At 38.4% G+C, this 25,268-nt stretch overlaps 3 protein-coding genes across 10 annotated transcripts; 2 read left to right on the plus strand and 1 right to left on the minus strand.

Annotated features, from left to right (window-relative positions):
* Positions 1–679: 679 nt before the first annotated feature.
* Positions 680–13,170, plus strand: LOC127806481 (AUGMIN subunit 8-like). 6 transcript variants are annotated; one of them, XM_052343819.1, is made up of 8 exons: positions 693–844; positions 957–1,184; positions 2,334–3,865; positions 4,223–4,342; positions 9,316–9,432; positions 9,516–9,605; positions 10,567–10,674; positions 12,807–13,170. In XM_052343819.1, the coding sequence occupies exons 3-8, from the start codon at positions 2,471–2,473 to the stop codon at positions 12,924–12,926; spliced, it is 1,950 nt and encodes a 649-aa protein (XP_052199779.1). In that variant the 5' UTR covers positions 693–844; positions 957–1,184; positions 2,334–2,470; the 3' UTR covers positions 12,927–13,170. The 6 variants fall into 6 exon arrangements, 5 of the variants coding, with proteins under 5 accessions (XP_052199777.1, XP_052199780.1, XP_052199781.1 ...); XM_052343817.1 differs by lacking the exon at positions 957–1,184 and having other exon boundaries at positions 680–844; XM_052343820.1 differs by lacking the exon at positions 957–1,184 and having other exon boundaries at positions 680–844; positions 12,810–13,170.
* Positions 13,171–15,427: 2,257 nt separating this feature from the next.
* Positions 15,428–19,181, plus strand: LOC127806674 (pentatricopeptide repeat-containing protein At4g30700). Of its 3 annotated transcripts, none has more exons than XM_052344103.1 (2): positions 15,428–18,503; positions 19,033–19,181. In XM_052344103.1, the coding sequence occupies exon 1, from the start codon at positions 15,428–15,430 to the stop codon at positions 17,792–17,794; it is 2,367 nt and encodes a 788-aa protein (XP_052200063.1). In that variant the 3' UTR covers positions 17,795–18,503; positions 19,033–19,181. The 3 variants fall into 3 exon arrangements, with proteins under 3 accessions (XP_052200063.1, XP_052200064.1, XP_052200065.1); XM_052344104.1 differs by lacking the exon at positions 19,033–19,181 and adding an exon at positions 18,846–18,982; XM_052344105.1 differs by lacking the exon at positions 19,033–19,181 and adding an exon at positions 18,851–18,980.
* LOC127806673 (cellulose synthase A catalytic subunit 7 [UDP-forming]-like) lies at positions 19,001–24,129 on the minus strand. The gene is made up of 12 exons (XM_052344102.1): positions 23,793–24,129; positions 23,496–23,713; positions 23,302–23,407; positions 23,110–23,203; positions 22,722–22,991; positions 21,762–22,107; positions 21,381–21,644; positions 21,016–21,228; positions 20,626–20,854; positions 20,148–20,353; positions 19,667–20,020; positions 19,001–19,582 (listed from the first exon to the last, which is right to left on the minus strand). The coding sequence occupies exons 1-12, from the start codon at positions 24,064–24,066 to the stop codon at positions 19,001–19,003; spliced, it is 3,156 nt and encodes a 1,051-aa protein (XP_052200062.1). The 5' UTR covers positions 24,067–24,129.
* Between the last annotated feature and the right edge of the window lie 1,139 nt (positions 24,130–25,268).

The following is a 25,268-nucleotide window of genomic DNA, read 5'->3' on the forward strand; positions in this document are numbered from 1 at the left end:
ATGGTAGATAATTAAGTATGTTTTTTGTTATGTGGTATTTGTTAACTAAGATATAGACTAGAAAAAGTAGAATATGAAAAGTATTTCAGACAAAAGTAATTTCAATTGTGTTTGTTAAATCTATCTGAAAAGAACTCATATGACGTTTTATCTTAGAGTTTTTAGATAAATTTATCTCTCCCTCCTTCAGATAAGTTATTTTAAACCTTATAAATAAATTGTCTTGATATAATTTTATCTTACTCATTTTAACAAACGATATCTTAAATTATAAACCATCAATGCATTGAATTAAACCATTCAAAATTCAATCACGGATGGCAGACCATCTCTTTCGAATGCCAATTCTATTAAGAGTCTTCATTTCAAATGCAAAATGCAAAACCTAAAGTTAATTATGGATTCTCTCATTAAATCTTTAAATAATTTGTGAATTATGGCTCATATTGAATGATTTTAGTTAACATGCCATTAAAAGATAAAGACGAGTTCTCTTCAGAAAATAAGAAAAAAAAAAAGAAATGAGTCGAAGGATAAGCTAATCTCCGTAGGTAGGTAGGTGGCGCGAAAATGGGGTCGTCTTAGCAATCGCCAATCGCCGCCTTTCGTTGCCCTTTCAAACGGAAACCGTCACCTCTCACTCTCGGGGCTTCGCATAAATATGTTCTTAAATAAATTTAATTAATCATAATTATTTACACACACAGCGACACATATTTATATAAATTTCCTGAGCAGTTCACTCGGTTTTGAATTCCGATTCCTGCAATTAGAAAATTCAGCTACGTTTTCTCGCCTGGAAGCCTCTTCTCCGACCGCTTCCCCGGCGATCTCCGATTCTCCGGTTAGATTCATTTCGGACGGCTTGAATTAGAGATGTGTGTGTGTCTGTGTATGTGCATGTGAATGTTTGCGGATTGTTCTGAATTTGATCGTTTCTTGCAATGATTTCATAGGGCACCGTAATCGGACGAAGACTCCTCCAGATTGATTTATTTTTGCAATAGTTTTGGATCGGAATATATATGTTACCTACTTCGTTTTGTTTCTGTTTCCTTCGTAGGTCTTTACTGTTCTATGAATTTTTATGGGAAGGAGGAGTAAATTGAATTCTTTGAATTTGGTTGCCGGTGGTTTTGGTTTCATTTTTAGTGCGTTTGAGGAATCCACGAAATTTCGCAGAGGTTGAATTGGAATGACTTCTCTATTTAAAATATTCTTTAATCTAATTTTTGAAGCTTCTGTATCGAGATTTTACATTGATTGTCCTGAAAATTAAGGACAAAACCTGTCAGATACGGACATCAATTCATCTATTGTGCATAAGAACAACATTAGCATCGATTACTGCTCCTAAATCTGTAGAAAATTTGCAAATAGTAAAAAACAAAAAGAGTTGTTTATACGAAGAACTGTGTGTAACGATGTCAACAAATTATTTTTTTATAAGCACAGATGTATTGGGTATGTATTAGTGAAAATTTATGGGGATGAACAATGATCTTCTCCAGCACGTGGTCCTCCACGTCTGTGTCCACAACGCCAAAATTTTATAAACATTTGAACCGCAAATCTTCACATTTAATGAAGATAAAGAAATGCGGAAACAAACAAAATGCCCAATAATTTAGTTTATTTATTCATTGATTAATCCAAAAATTGTCGCAGGAATAACTGTGATTTATCTCAGTAAAGACAGTTGATCCCCAGATAACTTTGTGATATTATCCCAGAAACGAGTTTTAGATGATTCACCTTTTGTTGGGTATCACTTCATTCAATTCTTTTTCATGTAAAGGAGTTCGGTAGTAGGAAGAAGAAACAGACCAGAGGGTGTGAGTGCCAACCATGACACTGCTGTGAGACGGGCAACAGCAGGACCAAAACAAAAAGGCAAAAGTGTCCCTCTTATCTCACAAAACACAGTCCGAAACCCCATTTCACTTTCTCTGCTCTCCCCGATTTTTAAGGGAGGGGGTAATTTAGCCCTTCTTTCTGTCCTTGCAATTTGTTATTCAACCTGTAGGATGATTGTTAGTACACAGTCGAGTCCTCATCCTGCCTGTCTGCAATTCATAGAAGTAGATAGTCATCATTCCCTAGTGTCTCTATGCTGAGTCTGATCTGCTCAGATTTGGGGTTTATTTGATGTTAAAAGAACACCCATTTGTACAAGTTCATTGCAATTCTCAAAATTCATTCTTACGCAGATCTGGGTAGTCTTCTTTTGATAGTCTTTACTTTTTGCTCGTGGGTTTATTCTTCTCGTTTCTTTTCTCTTCTTTCCTTTTACCCTGTCTGTGGTATCTTACTTTTTCTTGTGATTTCTGCAGATTTATAACAGAGAAGTATATTTTCTTTTTGAGCAATTAGTTCAATTTATTATTTGTGGAATTCATGAGAGCCCGTCAAATTTGTTTAGTTACATAAAAGGAGGTATTATCAATGTGGTCTGGTTCTCCAAGTGTGGATGGATGTACATGAATCACTGGAGGCATTCCAGAATCGTGCAGCAGCAGATACCTCAAGACCACCATTGGTTCTGGCAGACAAGAGCAATGGAACCACCCACATGTCTCGAACTAGGGAAGTTAATTCAAGGTATATGTCTGCTACACCATCAACGCCTACTAGTTCCAGGCGCTATTCCTCTCCAAACGTCACCAGACCAGTCACTACATCCTCCCAATCGGCGCCCAAGAGAGCTGTATCAGCCGAAAGGAAGCGGCCATCTACGCCATCGTCACCACGAAGGCCATCTACACCATCATCACCACGAAGGCCATCTACACCATCATCACCGCGAAGGCCATCCACCCCAGTTCATGATACATCCATGGAGTTGAATCTGGCGTCCAGAAAGATACCTAGCAGTCGTCACCCTGAGGTTTTATGGCCTTCCACAATGCGTAGTCTCAGTGTTTCCTTCCAGTCTGATACGTTTTCTCTCCCTATTAGTAAGAAAGAAAAGCCAGTTGCTCATGCCCTGTCTGATCGCACTCTGAAGCCAGCTTCAAATGTAGCACAAAAACAGGCTGAAACACCACTTGTTTCAAGAAAGCCTACGCCAGAGAGAAAGAGAGCTCCTCTTAAAGGAAAAAATGCCACTGATCAGTCTGAAAATTCTAAACCAGTTGATATCTTACATGCTCGGCTGGTAGACCAGCATCGGTGGCCAAGCAGAACAGGTGGAAAGGTGTCTTCCAATCCTTTAAATAGAGGCATGGATCTAGCTGATAAGACAGCTAAAACCTCAAGATTACCAAATACAGGAATTGGGATGCCTTCCCCGAGAATTGGGATGTCTTCCCCAAGGAGAATGTCATTTCCTGATGGCTTGATCAAACCCTTGAAAAAATCCACCAGTGATGCAGCGCTACAGGAATCATATTCTGATTGTGGATACATGGAGGTTGGATTGCATTCAGTGGATGAAAACAAACTACAGGAATCTGGATTAGACAAGCCTGTTTCTTCGTTTTCGTTAGAGAGAATGGCATTAGTGACTCCTGCTGCTAAATCTCAGTCTTTGCCTGCACATGGATCAAGGTTTCCGTCGCCAGGTAAGGCATCGGGTTTATCATCTTCTGTTTCTAGAGGTGTCAGTCCATCTCGAACAAGGCCCTGGAGTCCGGCTTCTAGAGGTGTCAGCCCAACTCCGATGAGGCCATCCAGTCCAACAAGGCAATCCAGCAGTACGACTTCTGTACTCAGTTTTATTGCCGACATTAGAAAAGGAAAAAAGGCTGCTAACCACATAGAGGATGCCCACCAGCTCCGGTTACTATACAATAGACATTTGCAATGGCGATATACAAATGCTCGAGCAGATGCTGCTTTAAACAAACAGAAAGTAATAGCTGAGGTAGGGATTTCTGTTTTTGTGACAAGTTGTACTCTGCCCCTTTTAACACGTCATGTAATCTACACTTATCCTTTGCTTTTAGAAGTTCAGATCTCATGGTACAATTGATGAAGGTTCTGAATTTCTAGTTGTCCAAGTGTTGGTAATGGCAGAAAAGATAGGCCAAAATAGTACTTTGCTGATTTCTTTTGTTGAATGTGTTTCACTTCTCTTTATATTCGTTGATTTAAATTTTTGGCACCTTTTCTTGCAGTATTCAATTTTACTTACAATCTAATCTTTGTCTTGTGAAGAATGGTTGTTCTCTAGATTCATGGTACTCCACTAATGGTTTGAACCTTTGATTCGATGATGCAGAAAGCGTTGTATAATGTGTGGAGAACTATGTCAGAGTTGTATAATTCAGTAAATGAGAAGAGGATGGTCATCCAGCAGCTGACGCTGAGGCTGAAGCTCTATGCAGTACTGGAAGAACAAGTAAGGTCTATTCTCAATAAATCATATTGATTTGGTAGGCAACATTTAAGTTTCTGCATTGATCCATTGGAATGCTTTTGCTGGGAATGAGTGTGTGTCCATGCCTTCTTGTTTTAACATGTTGAACTTTATGTGGGTTGTACTGTGGCTGAAAATACAGTTAAGCCAGAGAAAGGATGCAGTCAGCCAGTAACCACAAGCTGCATTAGGCAATTACTTAGAGAAGGAGAAGTAAGCATTCATCTAACTTTTCACTACCAAAGTTTAAGGTCCTTATAATTATCTTCTAAGGAAAGGATATCCCTAGTGTGCGATGCTCCCGCCTTATGAGGGTTATATTTGTATGTAGCCTTCTTTTCTTGGCAAAGAGGCTTTAAGATTCTAATTATGTTCTCATAAGCAAAAAATAGGAAGATATGTAACTGGACTAGAAATTAACTTGATAAATAATGTTTGAGATTAGGCAACAGCTGCTAGACAATTAGAAGAAAAAGTTCAGAGTAGTCATTGCAATATAATAGGGTGAGAAATTTTTAAGCTCCTCATGTGGAGGAGCAATATTACAAGTTCTCTCTCTCTCTCAAAATCTCAGTATAGGAGTATTCCCTATGGACTCTGAAGTGAAGAGGAAAACATTTGGTAATGGCAATCTTAGTAATATATGCAGAATTTTATGGAGTGCCTGCTAACTATTAAATCCGAAATATGGCCTTCTGATATTTTGTGCCATTATGTTATCCATTTCCTTCTTATGAAGAGAATATTATTCATGGTGAGGATGTCTAAGTGTTAGCAAGTATAGAATTGCCATTACAAGTGCCTTTTTCAGATTAGTTGGCTTGGCCGGCAACTTAACAAGGCTAACTCTATCTGAAAGATAATATCCTTGTTGAGTGGATAAACTGCCATTTCTGTGATAGCTCAATTAGCTTAACATAAGCATTCATTAATCCCTAACACTACTCCTTTCCATGTTGTCTTAGGACTTCTTTTAGAAAAGATAGTGCTACTTATTGATGATGACAACTTTAGTCTTTGGAAGATCCTGAGTTGTGGAATTCTCTATATTTGATTGTTATAATGTCTTGTTTTGCAAACTTGTGTTTGTATCCTTTCCAGCTGAAAGTATCTGACCAGAACAATGAGAATCCCTTGATAAGTGTGGTGTTAGTTTCACGGCATAATTCCAGAAGAACAAAAATCAACTGTGTTTAACATAAAACAAGGTGTGGATTTTCTGAATGGCGGTCATTCTATTAGAGTTCCCATTAAGAAGACAGGTTTTGGTATAAGAGGTTTCAAAATAAGAAGGAAGCACATAAGGGAAGAAGAAGATTAAAGTTCTGAAGAGAGATTTTTGGGTATGAGCAGAGTTGTGACAAGTGAAAATATGCAATAGGTTCACCTTTTTTCTTCCCTGAACAAGTCACATGCAACCAAAGTAATCACCCCAAAGATAAAGGAGACATTGTGTCAGTGTAGGTAACAGATTTGACATGACTAGTAGTCCTTGTTAACATGACTAGTAGTCCATTAAGAAGACAGTCCTTGTTAACTTCCTGAACAGGACAAGATTTGTGAGTCATATCAAAACTTTTTGATAGAAGTCATTCATAATGTTAGGTAGCTTTCATACCACTTGTTAGGGAATAAGTCAAACTCAAAAATAAATTATATATAACACACACAAGATCAAAATCAAAGACATAGATTTGATGTGATTTTACATTGTACCTGCATCCTTGAGCAAAGGTGGAGCAGAAATTCACTATGTGAATAATGGCTTACAAACAAAGATAAACTGTCACTCAACCCCAAAGCCTCCAATACACCTAAACTCTCAAATCATTCTGTGATTCACCAGTTAACACTCAGCCACCAATCTGGAAATCAGATAAAGGGCTCTATTTATAGGAAAGGATAGGCCAAAAATCCTAAGCTCACCGAGCTCTATGTAATCTAATGGCACCTCACACACAAGAGGGCGGGTGAATTGGGTGTTTATAAATTTTAAAAATTTGTGGAGGTTTTAAAGAAAAAATCAAAACAGTGAATTAGAAACAAGAGAATATAAATCAAGGCAAACAAAAGAGAGAAAAGATGTAGAATGGTTCGGTTTAATCCAGCCTACTCCACTACTATAGGCCCCCACTAGAGATTTTAAAATCCACTATAACCTTCTATTTAACCAAGTAGGCCCTCTAGCAAAATTACTAGTAATTTACAACCTCCTAGTTATACCTAAATAGGCCCTCTAGCACAACCATTAGAAAATACAACACAATTTACACAGAGAATAATTTGAGAGTTGACACTCTCAGTTACAAAGATCTCTCTAAAATATGCAACAAGTCTTTAACAAGATATTACAAAAGATAAACAGTCTTGGTTGAGAAAAATATTGAAAGTACAAGCACTGGTGAGAAGAATAATATCATTTGTAAGCTTCTATCACTTGATCAACCTCTCTAGTGTATCCTTGGGTTGGAATTTATAGGCTTATCCCGAGCATTAAATTCACTAGCTATTGCAAGGGCTGTTGGAGTCATTTAATGCTTGCAAAAACTAGCCGTTTAAAATTGTCAGTGAAGAAATGTTCGACAGCTTACCAGACAGGTCGACGGTTTTCTTCGAGAAACCTAAAACACACTCACAACTTCGAGCAAACGATCGACTTTTTTAGAAAAATGATCGACTGTTTTGACAATAAGTCGACATTATATAGGGAGGATCGACTGTTTTTGAACTCAAGTGAAAGGAACAGAGAGTTGAAAATTCCCTTGTCGACAGTTCAAGAGGACGGTCAATTGTTTTTGTTGAAAGGCCAAAAATGATTGACAATTTTAACAAACTGGTCGATAATTTCGCTTTGATTCTACAACCCAAATTTCAAAGACATAAAACGATCAATAGTTTCACTAACATGATCGACAGTTTTTCTTTTAAAGAGTGTTTATGATTTGGAAACTATTTTGACACTCTTAACACATTTGATTTCAAAATAAATACAAAAGATTTTACATACATTGAAAGTATATATATCCTTTGGCATTGTTTGGATTTTTCATTTTCAATTTCCAAAGATAAAATATAATTCATTTTTAAATGCCAGAGATATAAAGTTTTTCATCATCAAAGGGAAAACAACACTTTGAATTAGGTATAGAACTCCTATTGTTATCATACTTTGGATTGGGTTAATCAAAATTGAATTCAGGGCAATCACAGTATTGAAACCAAAATTGATCTTCTAGATTGCTATTTCCTAATGCTAAATGAATGCACCTTATTGATTCCCCCACAAACGAATGCATAGATCAAGAAACTGGTAATCAATATGGATCCATTCAGAAATCGTATATTGGCTTGTCCAGGACCTTTGGAATTGAATATGTGATGATGCTTAAATTGAAAGAAATGTGTGTGTCATCGTTTTCTTGTTTGTTCCTTGCATTACATGCAGGAAAATCTGCTGATATGGCATGCTCAAGTCTGCGGAGAAATTTGAAATGTCTCTTTGCTTCTTGTATTCACATTAGACTATCTACAGATTAATTCAGTCATAGTCAAGTAGTGCCTCTAATAGATCCTTAGTTTTCCATTTCTTCAAGGAACTATGAAATTAAAGCTCAGAGCATCATTTCTTCATTCACCACCATCTCATGAAACTTCTCCATATAAAGATGGTGTTGAAACTTCATTTCATCATTACTCTGCTAGGGGATATTATCCACTGCCGGTCCCAAGCTCGGATAAATGAGAAGGGTTGCGTTAGGTAGCCGACAGCCAGCGTAAAACCTAGTCGGATCCAAATATGAATTCTAGACAAACTATCTGTTGGGATGTAACCCACATAGAAGTCTAGAATTCATAGTGGGATAACGGTTGGATATGTTGTTGTTGTTGTTGTATTATTGTAGAAGGAAATGGAATGGTGTTTGTGGCTTAGTAATCTTAAGCCGCTCAACATCCATTTTCCACTTCTTCGAGAAACTATGAAATATTGGAATGTCTTGGGTTTGAGTTGTGAAAACATCTTCTTTGCCAAAAAGTAAGGGAAGGTTGAGTTACATGTATGATCCTTGCAATGCAGGGAGCCTCATGCACTGAATGCCCTTTATGAAATTAAAGCTCAAATCGTCATTATAGAAACATTGGATTCCACTGTAAAATAAAATAAAATAGTGTTTGTGGCATGGTAATCTTAATCTGGTCAATACTGAAAAGAACAGATACATTGCTAACCATGATCTCATCTAAAGTTATGTTAGTGGACAAATGGGTTGGCTTTCTTTTATTATTTTTTTTATTCTCAATACACTCTCTCCCTTGTGGCTAAGCTTCACTGCATAACTGGTCCAAACATGTCCAACTATTTAAATGTTGGGTTAGCTCCTTAGTGGTGAGGTTTAAACTCAAAACCTTTGCCCGCTTTGATACCATAGTGAATTGTTAACCTTCATCTCATCTAAAAACTTAAACTGATAGATAGAGGGGTTAACTTTAGCTTTTATATTATTATTTTTACTCTCAACAAAAGCAATAATAAACTTTAACCTAATTGTCATGAGAAATCTTTTTGCTGTCATTTAGTTAAGTAATTTTGTTGGGAGTCATACTTATTTTTAAATGCAGCAACTAAACTGGATCAAATCAGTGAACCTGTGGACAACCACCACCAGGATTACTGGTTTAGTGAGAAATTTTCAAATTACTTGTTTTAAGTTAAATATACCATTTTGGTACCATGAGTAGTGGGTGAATTATGTCCTGGAGACCTTCACATTCTACCTTGAACTTGAATTTCAGATTTTGTGCCATGAGAAATAGCAAACCAAAGTGCTTCTGTTTGGCATTTTATCTTGTGTACATCACTTCATTTGAACATCAATTTTCATCTCTTTCTCTATTTGCAAGCAATATTAGACTGATATCACTTTTCTGAATTATTTCATATAAATTGGCTGTTTCAGATGGCCTACCTTGAGGAGTGGGCTTCAATTGAAAGAGACCATACTAGTTCTTTATCTCAGACAATTAAGGATCTACAATCAAGCATTCTTCGTCTTCCAGTTACTGGGGGTGCAAGGGTATGTCCCCACAAAACATCTTTGAAATTTTAGTTTACAATGTGCAATGGTTGAACTATTTTATGAAATTTGTACTATTACAGGTGGATGTTGAAACCATGAAGGCAGCTGTTTCCTCAGCTGTTGACATGATGCAGGCAATGGGATTTTCCATTTGTTTTATACTCCCAAGGGTGAGATTCGTGCTTTTTACGTTTACATTACAAAATTATAATAGGTTTTTGCTTGTTCCTATTTCAGTATGCATCTTGTTGTATTCACAATCCAGTGCACATGTCATGGTTTGCTCCCTCTCATCTATTGCTTCACAAATAAGAAGGTTATTGACCAAAAGCATATGGCCTATTTAAGTTATACGGTAACATATTATGATCTGTGGGACATAATGAGTGAACTAGCTTATAGAAATTTCTTGAAAAGTTGTGTTGTTTCTAAAAGCTATGAAGTTATGGGTGCCTGAAACCATGCATAATTGGCCTTGCGACAATGGCTGTTGTATTCATGGATGCTTCAGAGTTTTTTTGGACCTCAGGGATATTTGTCGAGTAACTGCCTCCACTGCCACATCTTTTTTCCACTCTGCTTCAATTAGCTGAATCCTCACCACAAGCTCAGATTTTAGATTTTTTTTTTTTGGAGCAGAAACAGATAATGAAATTAACTTGGCTATTTGCTGATTCATTCTCCACATGCCGGAATCTTGTTAATAGCCAAGTGGCTATTTCCTCTACAATATTCAAAGTATTTAATGCTCAATAATATTGCTTTCTGCTGTTGGGTGCATATTGTTTTGGTTTTTCACTTCTTTTCTGTAATATTTTCTACTACATGTATATAGATTATGATGTTTCAGTCATGCTGAGTTGTGTGTTTATTTAAAAGGAAAAAGAGAACAAAACAATATAAAACCATGTTGCATTGTTTGTCATTGTGCCTATCTTAAGCTTGTGCATGCTCTCAAATGAAAATTGATTTTCAATTGGACATGGGCAAGCAATGACTGGTTTCATATCCAAATCTTGTATTTATATATGGTTTCATTGGGATTTCATGTATGCGATCGCCTTAGATAAATGTGTCCGGAGTGACCATTCTGATTGCTGAATGCTGACTTCTGTCTCTTATCTATTACAGGTGGAGGGGGTGAACTGTCTGGTGTCTGAACTGGCTGATGTGGCAGCACAGGAGAGAGCCTTGCTGAATGAATGTGAAGCATTATTGGCTTCATCAGCAGCTATGCAGGTATTTAAAAAATTATACATGGTTGTAAATTTGAATCTGTGCATAAAAACACAAATCATGTCAAGCTTATAAGCTAATCATCATTAGGAATAGGCTGCAAGAATTTTATTGCCAGCTGTATCTTCATATGCATAATTGTGTATCTATGATGTGCTTGTCATTGAGTTGCAGCTGGTCATGATGGCGTTTTCTGAAAAATTAAGGATAAAGGTCTAACATGAGATAACAAATAGAAAAAAGACAATCCACCTGAGGCTAGATTAACTCAGATTGTTGCAATGGAGCAACTTTTGTCCCTGCTCAAAGGCCACTCTCGAAATAAGATAAAGAACAATGCAAAAACACAAAACACAGAATAAAGTACACAAGATTTTAGGGGATTCTGTTTACAGATCAGTACATGATTAAAACTTTGAAGTCATGCCAAGTGATTCTATAGCCAAGGAGAACCATGGGCTAGGATAGTTTAAACATATTATCACATTATGAATTGCATCAGTCACCTTACTCCCTTGGCAAAATAGTCAATGCCATATGTAAATTGCAGAAAATTTAAGATAAGCATGATATACTGCAATTTTGTTGTAGTGTGTGCTTGCATGAGAGAGAGAGAGAGAGAGATCCTATAGTATTCCCCTCCCTCAGATGCCCACTCAGAAAAATAAATAAATAAACAACACCACAAATTGAAAATTAGGATGAGGAAGGAGAGAGAACACACAAAATAGCAAGGACAAGAATGGGTAAGAAAGAGCAAGAGCTAACACCGTAAACCCTATAGATGTGCAAGTAGAGGTGTCAAAAGGGCTGGGCGGCCCGGCCCAGCCCGGGCCGGGCCAAAGAAATTGGGCCCACGGCCCGACCAGGCCCGTGGCCCGTTGGGCCCTTTTGGGCCGGGCCCATGAGGCCCTTATGAGCCAATCATTTAGGCCCTTACTCATTTTTTTTTATTTTGTTATTCTTTAATAATTATTGATATTGGATACTAAAAAATTTAATTTCACAATATATATAAATAATAACCATCAATTTATTATTTTTCATATCAATTCACAAAAAAATTTATAAGGCATATAGAATTTTGAAATATAAAATGATGAAATAATATTTAAAACTTAAGAATTAAGATGAAAAATATTTTTAAAAGAAAAAAAATGATTTTTATATATGTATTATTTTGATATTTATATATGTATATATTATATGTATTATTTTTAAAAAAAGTTATTTAAAAAATAGAAAAAAAAAGGTCGGGCCCGACCACTAGGCCCTGTGGGCTAAGGTCCCGGCCCGGCCCTCTAGCCCACGGGCTGGCCTGGCCCGGCCCTTTTAAAAAGCCAGTGGGCCAACTCGGGCCCGGCCGGGCCGGCCCTTTTGACATCTCTATGTGCAAGTAGATAAATGCATGCAATAGCTGATTTGGGGTATTCTATGTTTAAGCATGTCTGACTCCATGTACAAATAGGTCAGATTAGTTGATTGATTTGGCCCTGGCATTTATGACAGGACCTCAAAATATTTTATGCATCTTTTGGAGATATTCCTTTCAGGAATAAAAAGAGTCAGTTTATTTATCCTTTTGGATGGGATGCCATCAGTTCCTATTGTTCAGTGGTGTTGCATCCAAGCTTTATTACTTCTCCCTATCTGATTTTCTGAAATAGTTGATATTGCAACATGTTCAGTGGTGTTATAGTAAGCATGATGCCTTTTCCCAATTTGGTTGCCGTTGATAGTTGAGACATGCCAGCCCTGCCCTATTTAAGAATTCTGGTCTTTGAGATCAATAAATTTCTGCTTTCTGCCACACCCTATGCAATTTCTATGAGCACTTCAGATCTGCTATCGTCCGGCAGTTAACCATTGTGCATGCACTAGTTCTAGCCCTTGACCTCTGTTGAGGCGATAACCCTCTGTTGCCGGCTGAGCTACCCCATTAAGTGCTGGATGATCTGTATGGATTGTATCGGCATGATCTTTGAGGAAACTATTTTTTCAAGGACTTTGTTATGAAGATTTCAAATTGTCAATGAGATGCAGAAGTTAGTTTTGTTGGTTAATGTTTATTCTTCTCCACGTCATGCTGCTTTTGTTATGCTGCAGTGTCTAATTCTGTTCTTGTTGGCTTAAAGCAGGTAGAGGAATATAGCCTTAGGAACCATCTTATACAACTAAAACAAATTACCAATAATGGTCAGCAGCCACCGGACGGGGACCGGAGCACCTACTTGACTGCCCAAGTTCTAAGCTAACAACCTTCTGTTTGCCTCTTTAGCAACAACAAACAACAGTACCTGCTTAGGCCTCAAGAGAGTGTATATTGATGTTTTTTTTTTTCATTTTCTTTTTCCTAATTATTATGGGATATCTATTTCCTTCAATCCTTTTCTCCTTTATTTAGTAAAGAGCTGTTAATTCCAGTCCTACATGTAATTTTTGAATTACTCGATGGAAAAGAAAATGCATAGCAAAGTTCAGGATATTATTTTAGAGAAACGATTGAACATTGTAATTAGGCCTAAACTGTAACTTGTTTGGTTTTCAGTTTTGAAATTAAAAGGAGAATTGAACATAAAAAATTAAAATTAAAAACTTTGTCAAACACTTTTTAGCCGTTAATGTTGGCTTCCGGGTTATAATGGTTCAGATTAAAGTTGGCTTTGAATTAAAATGAAACTTCTCTTAATTGTGGTGATTCAAGTAGGTGGGTATCGTTTGGTGTGAGTAAGTGTCAGGTTTGACTTTTTTCACTCTCAATGCTACCTCTCTGATGATCTTTTTATGACCATTTAGAGTTAAAAAAAAAGAAGAGTATTTGACATTATCTCTTAAGAGTTCTTTCACTAATTGGTAAGAAGTGATAGTAGTTTGAGTTTTTAGGTTTGAATTTATTTTTTACATAATTATTGTAAATCAGACTTAGATTTATTTTTTATATCAAAATTTATGAGATCGAATGATAGAAATTTCGCAAGAAGGGACATCTCAAGAAGGGTGTGTGACATCTTCATTTGATATTAGTTTAGCTAAAGGTACTCTCTCTCAGTATCTCTCTCTCCCCCAACACATACACCTACATTTGAAGTTTTGAGTTCTGATTGTTTACTTTTTTTATTTTTTGTGTTTCCTCTTTGTTCTCAGTGGAAGTCTTCCACATGCAACAGAAAAGGAACTTTGCTGGTTTTTTCTTCTGCAAAAAAAATATTTTCTCATATTTAAAATATCAAAGAGATGCCCATGTAACTATATAAAAATGATATTCCATGATACGTAAAATACAAAGATATATAATTTCTTATGAAAAAAATAGGGAGATAGAATTTAAAATATTTCACAAATTATATTTTAATCCTATGACTTCTTCGGATCAATAAAAGAAACATAAGTATAATTTTTAAAATATTAAAATAAATTTAGTAATCTCTAATGGAAACTAATGCTACCAAAATAAATTTTGAAAATCACAACCCAACGCACGCCTCTATAGCCAGAAGACAATATTATTCAATTTGAATGTTGGGAAATAACATACCCAAATAAGTTTGAAAAATAATATTAATAAATTAACACAATATACATATAGTAATTTTATTATAATTAATAATATTTTAAATTTATATAAAATTATTATAGATTTATATGACCCATTGGACTTGTCGTTTATTTAAAAAAAAATTCTATATGTAGTCATCATTTTTACTCTTTATACCTACATTAAAAAATATTTAAGGAAAAAAATCATTTTTACCCTTGCTTACAGCCAGCTATCATCACCAACGGTCGCCTATCATCACCACCAATCATCGCTAGTGGCCGCGACAAACACAACCGCCATCAACTCCTATATTCCACCCATTATCACACTCATTTTCCCTTCTCTTTCTCTCTTTAGTTGTCATTGCTTCCTCCCACAACCATTCCACTTGCATTGATCATCATTGCCTATCATCATCGGCAGCCGCAAGGAACATGGTCGCCCATTATCCCATATGCAACCGCATTGCCCATCATCATCAGGAGAGAGAGAGAGAGTGAAAAGTAAGTGCAATGATAGGTGAGAGATGGGAGCTGATGGTAGTTGTAGTGGGAGCTTGGGCTGCCGACGATGATGGGTGGCTGCAAACAAGGGTAAAATTAACTTTTTCTCTTATATATTTTTCAATATGGGTGAAAGAGAAAAAAGGGTAATTGCATATAGAATTTTACTTATTTAAGTTATAAAATTTGAAGGCCAATTCATATTTTTTTAATTATATTTTTAAGTTTTTTTTCCTAATCATTCAAAATTTTCCATATTTCAATTAAACCTAATTTTTAAATTAATTTAACCCTCATATTTAAAAAAAAAAATTCTTATGGCAATTTAAGCTTTTTATTGTTTTGATAACATTTTTGAGTTAGTATTTTCTAATCAATTTAATTTTTATATTTTTATATGTAAAAAAAATAAAATAAAATAATAAAATATACCCTACATTCAATTCACATTAAAATATAGAGATTAAATTAATTAAAAAATATAAATTTAAAAATGTAATCAAAATAATAAAAAAATTTAATTATTACAAAAAAAATAATGTATAAGAATTAAATTAAGTCAAAAATATATATATCTAAAAATATAATTAAAATAATAAAAAAATTACATAATAATAAAAAAACGTGTTAGTACACCGCAAAAAATATGAGAGTGGCCAATTGGAAGCCTATAAAACTCAGCAGTTAACCGATTTGTCTTCCCGCCCGGATACAGATGATTTGCAGAGCCACGAGAAGCTCCTCTGCATTTGGCAAGTGGAAGTACTTTCTCAGCCTAATCAACCAGGCCGCCAATCTCTCCCAACTCAACCAAACCCACGCCCAAATCATCCTCAACGGCCACCACAACGACCTCGCAACGGTTACCAAGCTCACGCACAAGCTTTCCGAGCTCAACAGCATCGACCAAGCCAGCCTCCTCTGCTCCACTTTCCCCAACCCCGATCTCTTCCTCTACAATGTCCTCATCAGAGGCTTCTCCCTCAATAACTCGCCTCGCAGTGCTCTTTCTCTGTATCTCCGCCTCCGTAGAGACACTACCCTTAAGCCTGATAGCTTTACCTACTCTTTCTTGGCGTCTGCGGCGTCGTGTTTGTCGGAGAGAGTCGGCGTTTTGGTTCATGCTCATTCGGTGGTTGATGGGTTTGGTTCGAATTTGTTTGTCGGGTCTGCTCTGGTCGATATGTACTTTGGGTTCTCGTGGGTGGGGTATGCGTATAAGGTGTTTGATGAAATGCGTGAACCGGACACAGTTCTGTGGAATACAGTGATTTCCGGGCTGGTGAAGAATTGTTTCTTTAATGAGTGCTTGAGGGTGTTCCAGGATATGGTTGTTGGGGGATCGCAGTTTGACTCAACGACGTTGACTGCAGTTCTTCCTGCTGCAGCAGAACTTCAGGAGTTGAGAGTGGGGATGATGATTCAATGTTTGGCAGTGAAGTTTGGGTTTCATTGTCATAAATATATTCTCACGGGTTTAATTTCACTGTACTCCAAGTGCGAGGAAATTTTGAGAGCACAGTCATTGTTTGACCAGATTGAGAGCCCTGACTTGATATCTTATAATGCAATGATATCTGGTTTTTCTTGTAACAATGAGATTGAATCCTCAGTCCGGTTATTTAAAGAATTGCTTGTTTTAGGGGATAGAGTGAATTCAAGCACCGTTGTAGGTCTGATTCCTGTGTCTTATCCCTTTGGCCGTCTGGATCTTACTCGTTCAATTCATGGTTTCTGTATGAAGTCCGGTATGGTTTCAAATCCTTCGATATCAACTGCTTTAACTACTGTTTATATTAGATTGTGTGAGATTGAATCTGCAAGGCAGCTTTTTGATGAAACCCCTGAGAAAAGCTTGGCTACTTGGAATGCCATGATTTCAGGATATGCCCAAAATGGGCATACAGAAATGGCAATATCACTTTTCCAGGAAATGCAGGTGTCTCAAATACGCCCGAATCCTGTCACAATTACCAGTATCCTATCAGCATGCGCCCAACTTGGAGCTCTAAGTCTAGGGAAGTGGGTCCAGGATATAATAAACAAGGAGAGCTTCGAGTCCAATATTTATGTGTCGACTGCTTTAATTGACATGTATGCGAAGTGTGGAAGAATTGCAGAAGCACGGCAGTTATTTGATGCCATGGAGGAGAAGAATGTGGTCACATGGAATGCTATGATTTTTGGTTATGGCCTGCATGGGCATGGTCATGAAGCACTAAACCTCTTTAACAAAATGTTGGATTTAAGGATTTCCCCAACTGTAGTTACCTTCCTTTCTGTCTTGTATGCTTGCAGTCATGCTGGCTTGGTAAGTGAAGGAGATGAGATTTTCCATTCTATGATGCACGATCATGGCCTTCAGCCCTTGGCTGAGCATTATGCCTGTGTGGTTGACCTTCTTGGTCGGGCTGGAAAATTGGAGAAGGCCTTGGAATTTATTAAAAGAATGCCTGGTCAGCCGGGTCCTGCTGTATGGGGTGCATTACTTGGTGCTTGCATGATTCACAAGAACACAAACCTTGCACAGTTGGCTTCTGACAAGTTGTTTGAATTAGACCCAGAGAATGTAGGGTATTATGTCCTCCTTTCCAACATATACTCAGCTGGCCAAAACTATCCTCAGGCTGCTTCAGTAAGGCAGGTAGTTAAGAAGAGAAATTTGGCAAAGACTCCTGGATGTACTTTGATAGAGATTAATGATACCCCTCATATCTTTACAGCCAATGACCGGTCTCACCCACAAGCAGTGGCAATCTACTCAAAACTGGAGAAGTTGATGGGAGAGATGAGGGAGGCTGGATTTCAGACAGAGACTATTACAGCATTGCATGATGTGGAAGAGGAAGAGAAGGAAATAATGATGAAAATTCATAGTGAAAAATTGGCAATTGCTTTTGGGCTAATAGTTTCTGACCCAGGAACGGAGATCAGAATCATCAAGAATCTTCGAGTTTGTTTAGACTGCCATAATTTTACTAAATTTGTGTCCAAAGCCACAAGGAGAGATATTGTTGTAAGGGATGCTAACAGGTTCCATCATTTCAAACATGGTGCGTGCTCTTGTGGAGATTACTGGTGAAAATTTTCTATTTTCCTGACCAGTAAAGGTGTATGCGGTGGGTCTGGGTTTTACATATTCAAATCATTTTTTTCAAGATCTGCAAGCGGACTTGGTTTTGTATCTGACCAGGCTATGACCGAATCATGCCAGCAGAGGAGGCATTGAACTGTTCACTCCTTGAATTCGGATTTAGGTGATCTCTGCCTGTCCTTGCTACTTGAAGTGTATGCAAATTCATATTTGGCTTCTATACTTCCAGCATATTGAAAGCTGCTGTAAGGCAAATTCCCGGCCTGCAGATTACGGGTTTCCTGCATTTTATACAGATTGACCCCAAGTTTAAGATTCCTGTAACCAGGAGGGATGTACCCATTCAAACATGTAATGGATTTTGCATCAACTGTGTTATCCTTGGCTCTCAACCAGAATAAAACGGTGTTGTTTCCTGAGGTCGACAAATACTTAATGGAATCCAATTAGAATTTGACTTCAACCCAAATCTCAAATTGACCCCGACCACCTATGGTTTATGTTTTTTCAACGAGTAACCCTTGGAACTTGTCCCTTGTGAGACACATTCTTTTTCTTGCATCGAGATGAGAACCAGTATGCTGGAGGTGTCTCCTATACTTTCTGCCGTTCTGCTCCATTATTTGGTTGAAGCAATGCCTAAGTACATATGTTGACACTACATTGCAGTTTGAGGTGGCTGACAGCAGAAAAACAGGTGCTTTTTTTACGTATTCTTTTCAGCTTTAAACTTACTGCAGTTTCCAGAGTATTCATTGTAAAATTTTCCTCGACTGTCGTTTTTGTTATTTGGGATTTGTTTAGTCAAAACAGTTTTGATGGAGATGACTGTCCTCTTCAACATTATTGTTATCAATATTTTGGTACACGGTGATCAATATTTTGTTAAGACTTGTTTTTGGTTTTTTCATATTAAATATTCTCATCATTATACTATTTACCCGTAAATTTCACATTGTTTCTTTTCTTGTCAAGTAAATTTACATTGTTTCAAAGAACCATCTTGAGAATTTCGGTTCTCGGCTAATTTCTGTTGCAGAATAGATCAAAATACAAAACTTGGAATCAATTCAACTAAACAGAACACTCCTTTCTGGATTTATTCCTTTTGCAAATTCAATCTTGTGGTGAATAAACATCAATACCCATAGCATACCAAACATGTATTTTCTCGTGAGAAACAAAGGAAAAGTTTCAGCAATTGATTCCACATTGCTTGGCATCAGGCCCCTTTGTTTTTAACACAAATGGGTCAATACGGACCCAGAGCAAGGAGAAGATAGAAGCCAAAAGCACTGACCATATAACAACGATGGTGGGAGTCCTGTTTTGCCTGCCCATGAGACCTTTCATGAATGGGTAAAGATGGACAATGACCCAAAATGAGAAGAAGAGCTTCCCAAACAGGGGACCCCATGATTGGTACCCACTGTTTATGGCATTTGAGATTCCAGCCGCAACCCCAACAAGGTTGATGATCAAGATTGTGGTTGGAGGTATAAGCAGGGTGGTCCATTTGAAGGTGTAGAGCTCCCCAAACTCCTCATCATCGGCTGCCTTGGATGTAACCGTGAAGTTTGTGTCTATGCCTGCCAAAATCTTGAGCAGACCCTGCACAACGGCAAACAGATGTGCAGACACTCCTCCTATCACCCAGAACTGCTCGTTTCTCCACCATTCCTCTATGTTCACTCCACTCCATCTCAGCTCAAGAATGCCCGTGGCAAAGATTGAGAGGAACAGCCCAATGAAGAAGAGACTCGCAAAGGTACTTATCTAGATTCAGAATGAATGGAAACACTGAGCAACTAGTATATCACTGTCAAGTGCTCAACTTTTGAAAAAAATTCATTGCATTACCTCTGGCATTATGAACTTGTCTGTGAGCAAGCAGATGGCAGGGAGGATGCAGTAGAAGAGCAGGGGGATGGAGGTGAAGGGGTAGACGGTGGTGTTGATATATGCCATCCGCTCGAGCCATTTGAGCTTCCCAGCCTTGACGCCGTACCATACCGGGCTGTGGTGGCTGAAAAAGATCTCGACCGAACCCAGAGCCCATCGGAGCACCTGGTTGAGACGATCGGAGAGGTTGATGGGAGCAGACCCTTTAAATGCCGCCCTACTGGGCATACAGTAGATAGACCTCCAGCCACGGCAGTGCATCTTGAAACCTGTAAGGATGTCTTCTGTGATTGAGCCGTAAATCCAACCTAACTGCAAACAGTCAAAGCAAAGCTCGAGGCATAAATCAGTCCAAGAAAATTTTTATTATTCAGATTTTATGCAATTTTTTCATTTTTTTTTTGTCTCGAGTAAGAATATATATAGATTGTACTTGTACCTCAAGGCCCCATTCAGTCTTGTCTTCATAACCACAGCTGATGACATGAATGGCTTCTTTGAGCAGAGCCACTGGGCTGGAGGAAGGAGGCACCCCGCCTTCCACCATTAGGGTGGAGCTCACAAATATGGCTGACTGTCCAAACCTCTTCTCATAGTCAATCATCTGCCCCATCAACTGCTGCTTCTCACCTTCATCATCAGCCCCTGCTCCATCGCCAAACAAATTTCAAAATTCTTCAGCTTGTATTGAAGATAAGATTCGCAAAGCATGAGTAAGACGATGATTTTTAGTCGTGTGAAAAAATCAAAAGAAGAATTTTGTAAAATATATTTAAAGTGGTATGATATGAGTTAAAATTCAAATGTAGTCGACTCTATGTAATGGAATTAGTACTCAATATCTTGACCTTGTTATAAGATTTGGAAAATTATTGTTGTAATTAAAGGATGCCAAAAAAAAAAAATTAATTAAAGACCTGGGGCGCTTGCAGCAGAATCTTCATTTACGGGACGTTTAATAGAATATGTTGGAAGCTGTTGCTGCTTCTTGCGGCGTCCAAAGCAAGGGCAACAGTCACAGCTGACCATCTTGGGGCGCTTTGGACCCTTTGGAGGCTCATATCCATACAAAGCCTGCCTTCTGAATACACATCCTGTGCCAACATACACTGGACCCTGAATTCCATCTAACCCTTTCATATTAATCTGCCATTTAACAACATTAAACATGCATTAGAAGACACACATTATTGAACAAACGTGCACAAGATATATACAGGATTTCTTCCTCTTCCTCTATAAGCTACGGTTCTCTCTATTCGAGGATGATGCATCGAAGTTAATTCTAGCATGGGGACGGACTTTACATCAAAGAAGACAGTGTTTCTGTTGGCATAGCGATCGTGCCGGTCGATGCCATCGAACCTCTGAGGGAACTGCACATAGCACACCTTTTTCCCAACCTTTGGATCCATCAAGAAACACATCGCCTCTCTTCCAGCCTTGCTGTTGTTTATGTAATGGTCGCAGTCCAAGTTCAGCATGAATGGCGCATTCGTCAGCACCCCAGACACCCGAACCTGCAGTACTTACAAAGTACTTCTGAGTTTATAAAACCAAATAATATACGAAAGGCTCTCTCTCTCTCTCTCTCTCTCTCTCTCTCTCTCTCTCTCTCTCTCTCTCTCTCTATATATATATATATATATGTATATATATATTCACAGTTTACCAGCGCGTTCATGGCGCCAGCTTTCTTGTGATGCTGGAAACCGGGCCTCTTCTCGCGGGAGACATAGACGAGGCGGGGAAGCTCGTTTCCTTCAGAGTCGACGCCCCCATTCTGGCCGAGAAACACCTGAATCATGCCAGGGTGATCCTTGGTGTTGTTCCCCGGCCACGGAGTTCCGTCCTGCATGATCCAGCCCTCCGGCGGAACCTTGGTGGCTTTGGCCACCATTGCATTGATTCTAACCTTGAATTCTTCGTACTCCCTCTGCCAAGCAAATTAAATTAAACAAATCGAAATCACCAAACGGTTTCGAAACACACACGCACGCTGCACACACATATATAGATGAATATTGAATAATCTATTGATTAAGGACTAAACCTTCATTGCTCTTCGCTCCTTGACGAACGTGGGGTGGACTTTGTCCTTGAGATAATCGATCTTGAGAGAGAAGTACATCTCCGGCGCTCGGGGCTCGACGGAGAATTTCTTGCAGAAGGGTACCCATTTCCTGGCGAACTCGGCGGTTTCGGATAGAGCTTCGAAGGTGATGAAGGAAGCGCCGTCGTCAGATATGTAGCAGGAGATTTTGTCGACTGGGTAGTCCATTGCCAAGATTGAGAGCACTGTGTTTCCGGTGACCAGAGGAGGCTCTTTCAGTGGATCCACTGTGCTCACGAACACGTCCACCGGTGCTAACTTGTTTGGCTCCCCTTCTCTTTCGAACCTGCATTGCTAATTCACATCCATTAATTACATGACGATAAAGAATTAATCCATTACCAAATTTCACGTCAATGTTTGAAAGGATTTGAGTATATTGAAGACTTAATTATAGTATTTTAAAGTATATCAGAACTCAACTTAAAATTATATACGATCAAGTGGGTGTGGGCTTAATTATTTATACGATCAAAAATGTTAGTAGTCACAACTCAGCCCCACATTAATAATTGTCATATTAGATGCTATATAAACCTAATAATTAAACACCTTGAATTGACATATGTAGATATTGATATATGATATATATATATAGCCCCACATTAATAATTGTCATATTAGATGCTACAAACCTAATAAACACCTTGAATTGGCATATGTAGATATTGACATATGATATATATATATATATGTATAAGGACTTGAGAGAACTGGTCTTTTAGTTTAGAATGATGAGAGAGAGATTTCAAACCTTGCAAAGATGCTAAAAGTTTTAAAGAATGAAGAGTTTTTATCATGACTAATAAAGTATTGCAGAATAAATCGATTGTGACTTTTAATAAGTGAAAAAAAAAAGGATATGAGGAGTTGAGAAGTGGGTTTTATAAGTTCTATCACCTTAGAGAAAGTCGATCGAGATAGGTTTCGCGATCGATGGGGAACCATTTGGGGAACTGGTCGAGAATCCAGGAGAAAGCGAACCAGATCTCACAGGTGACGGAGATGAGCCAGAGGCCAATGGCGTCGTGAACCGGGTTCAGCAGTCTGTACCGCAGGAACAAGCACAGCACCACCAGCCGAGTCACTATCACCATCCGGTAAGGGTTGATCTTGCTCGACGCCATCGGAATCTTCCTCGACATTGGCTGCCGCCTCGTCCCATCTACCCTGCAATCAAATCGTTCATCCAAGTTCAATTCATGAAACACTTCATAAACCCTAGCTAGCTAGCTAGACGAAGAGCGTGCATTAATGGTGGCAATAAGCAGCTCATGAATGAACGTACGTGGCCACCTCACGGACGCCGGAGCCGGCGGCTTCAGCCCCAAGATTGCCTTCCTGAAGCTTCCACTCTTTCCTTTCTTCCCATCTTCCACTTCCTATATATATATAATCCAATAATAAGAGATTAATTATCTATTTTGTGCATACTCGAGTGATTGTGGGTTCTTATTGTTACAACAAAAAGAATACGTACCGGAATCCGAAACTGGGTATGGATGAACACGTTTATGCAGAGAAGAAGATGGCATTGCCTGTTCTCCTTGAGCTTGCTCTGTGGATAATGGAAACTCGCCACTTACCTGTTCATGGAGTTGGACTGTTAAGTTGATGGTTTAATATTGGAACAAAAATCAAAGCAAAAGAAGAAAAGAGCTTGATTTTGCTGACCGGACGGGACCGGCCGCCTGAGACAACCGGAGGACAGTGGGCGTTGATGTGGTCGCCGTCCTCCGGGCCTCTTCCGTAGCTCATCTTGCCGTGAAGCATGGCTTCTGCAAGCTGCGTGTTCTTGCTCTGATGATCTTCCCGCTCCTCGTCCACTTTGAATTCGTGTTCGATATCGTCGACATCTTCTTCGTCCTCGTCTCCCGCCACTCTCGGGCTCCCTCCAAGAAACAACAATAATAACATCAAGTCTTAATGTCAAGTCAGGCCTAGTTATTTGACGAGATGCATGCTACGTACCTTTGAGGCGTTTGTATCGGGTCTTGCAGTTGGGACAGAGTTGGGTGCCTTCGCGCCTCTCGTACTCGTAGCACGGCCGGCACACCGGGAAACCACACTCGTAGCAGGCGACAAACAGGTCTCCGTCGACCGTAAGGCCGATTTGATCGCCGCAGATCTCGCAGACGTGGCCAGTCAAATCCTTGATGGGCTTAGGCTCTTCATGGGCGCCATGGATGACGACGAGCTCGTTGCGGTTGTGAGAGCCGGCGACGAGGCCGGCGCTGGCTTCCATGGTGGCGGTCGGAGAATGTGGTCTTTAATTCTTGGGGCTCAGAGTAATCTTAGGCTGCGGCGGTCGGAGCTAATTAATAAGGAAATGGTGGCGGCGTTAGTTGCAGAGTAGCCATTGCCTAAGCCTTGAAGGTAAGCTTTCAGCCATCGACTAACGTGGGCGCGCTCTCTGTGCGCCTTTTTGTGACATGGCCATGCCATATATGGCATTTATTTTTATTCATATATAATAAGATATTATGACTGCTACTAATATACTTATTAATAATATTACAGTCCCACAAAATGGATCCCTTCAATTAATAGTTCAAAGATGGTCTAAACAGACTTTAATTTAATACTCAAGTTAAAAAATAAAAAAAAATTATATGCATTATCAACCAGCATAATTGAGATCCTATCTTATGTGATATTATTAATATTATGCTCTAATCCCACAGATCAATTTTATTTTTGCTTTTAAATTTATCTAAATAGTTTATATGATTTGATTTTAAATATATATTTATATTTATAAACATAATAAAATAAATTAAATTGTAATATTATATCTGTCGACTTTCAAAATCAGTCGACTGTGATTCGTAGGCTCGCAATGAGGGTATAAGCTCAAAATGTAAGGAAAATGAATGAAATAAAATGAACATAAGAAAATTTTTATGTAGTTCGACCATAACGATACCTACTCCACAATTGCCCTCTGGATATTCTAACAAAGTAACAGTATGTTATTCTCATTGTTCTCTCTTACAATGATGTTTTTGACCCCTATTTATAGCGATGGGTGTTTAGAGTTGCATAAAATACAAAAGTAGAATAATGACATCGTGGAGACAAGATATCTTTATCAATTCCATAAAATCATGAGTAGGACTTTGTATTACTAGGGATTTGGTTTGTATCAGATAAAGTATGTGAGTTCCTGCCTCCAGTTATTCAGCAGCAGTGTTATTATGCAAGTTGAATAGTTTGACTGGTGAGCTAATCGATTAGGCCAACGAGTTAGAAATACTGTTGGAAATTCATTGGGTATATCGCTGAGAGCTCGTTGGAAGCCTTGCTATGAGCTCGCTTGGTTCCGCGATCTGACTTCAGATTTCAGCAATATATAAGTTTGCCCTGACGAACTTGGCTGAGCCTATTAAGCTTTAGGCGATTGGGCCGACCTATTGAATTGAGTCTAATCCATAAGAAGTGGTACGA

Source organism: Diospyros lotus, chromosome 7 (genome assembly GCF_014633365.1).
Source record: "Diospyros lotus cultivar Yz01 chromosome 7, ASM1463336v1, whole genome shotgun sequence".
In the NCBI taxonomy this organism is placed as follows: Eukaryota; Viridiplantae; Streptophyta; class Magnoliopsida; order Ericales; family Ebenaceae; genus Diospyros; species Diospyros lotus.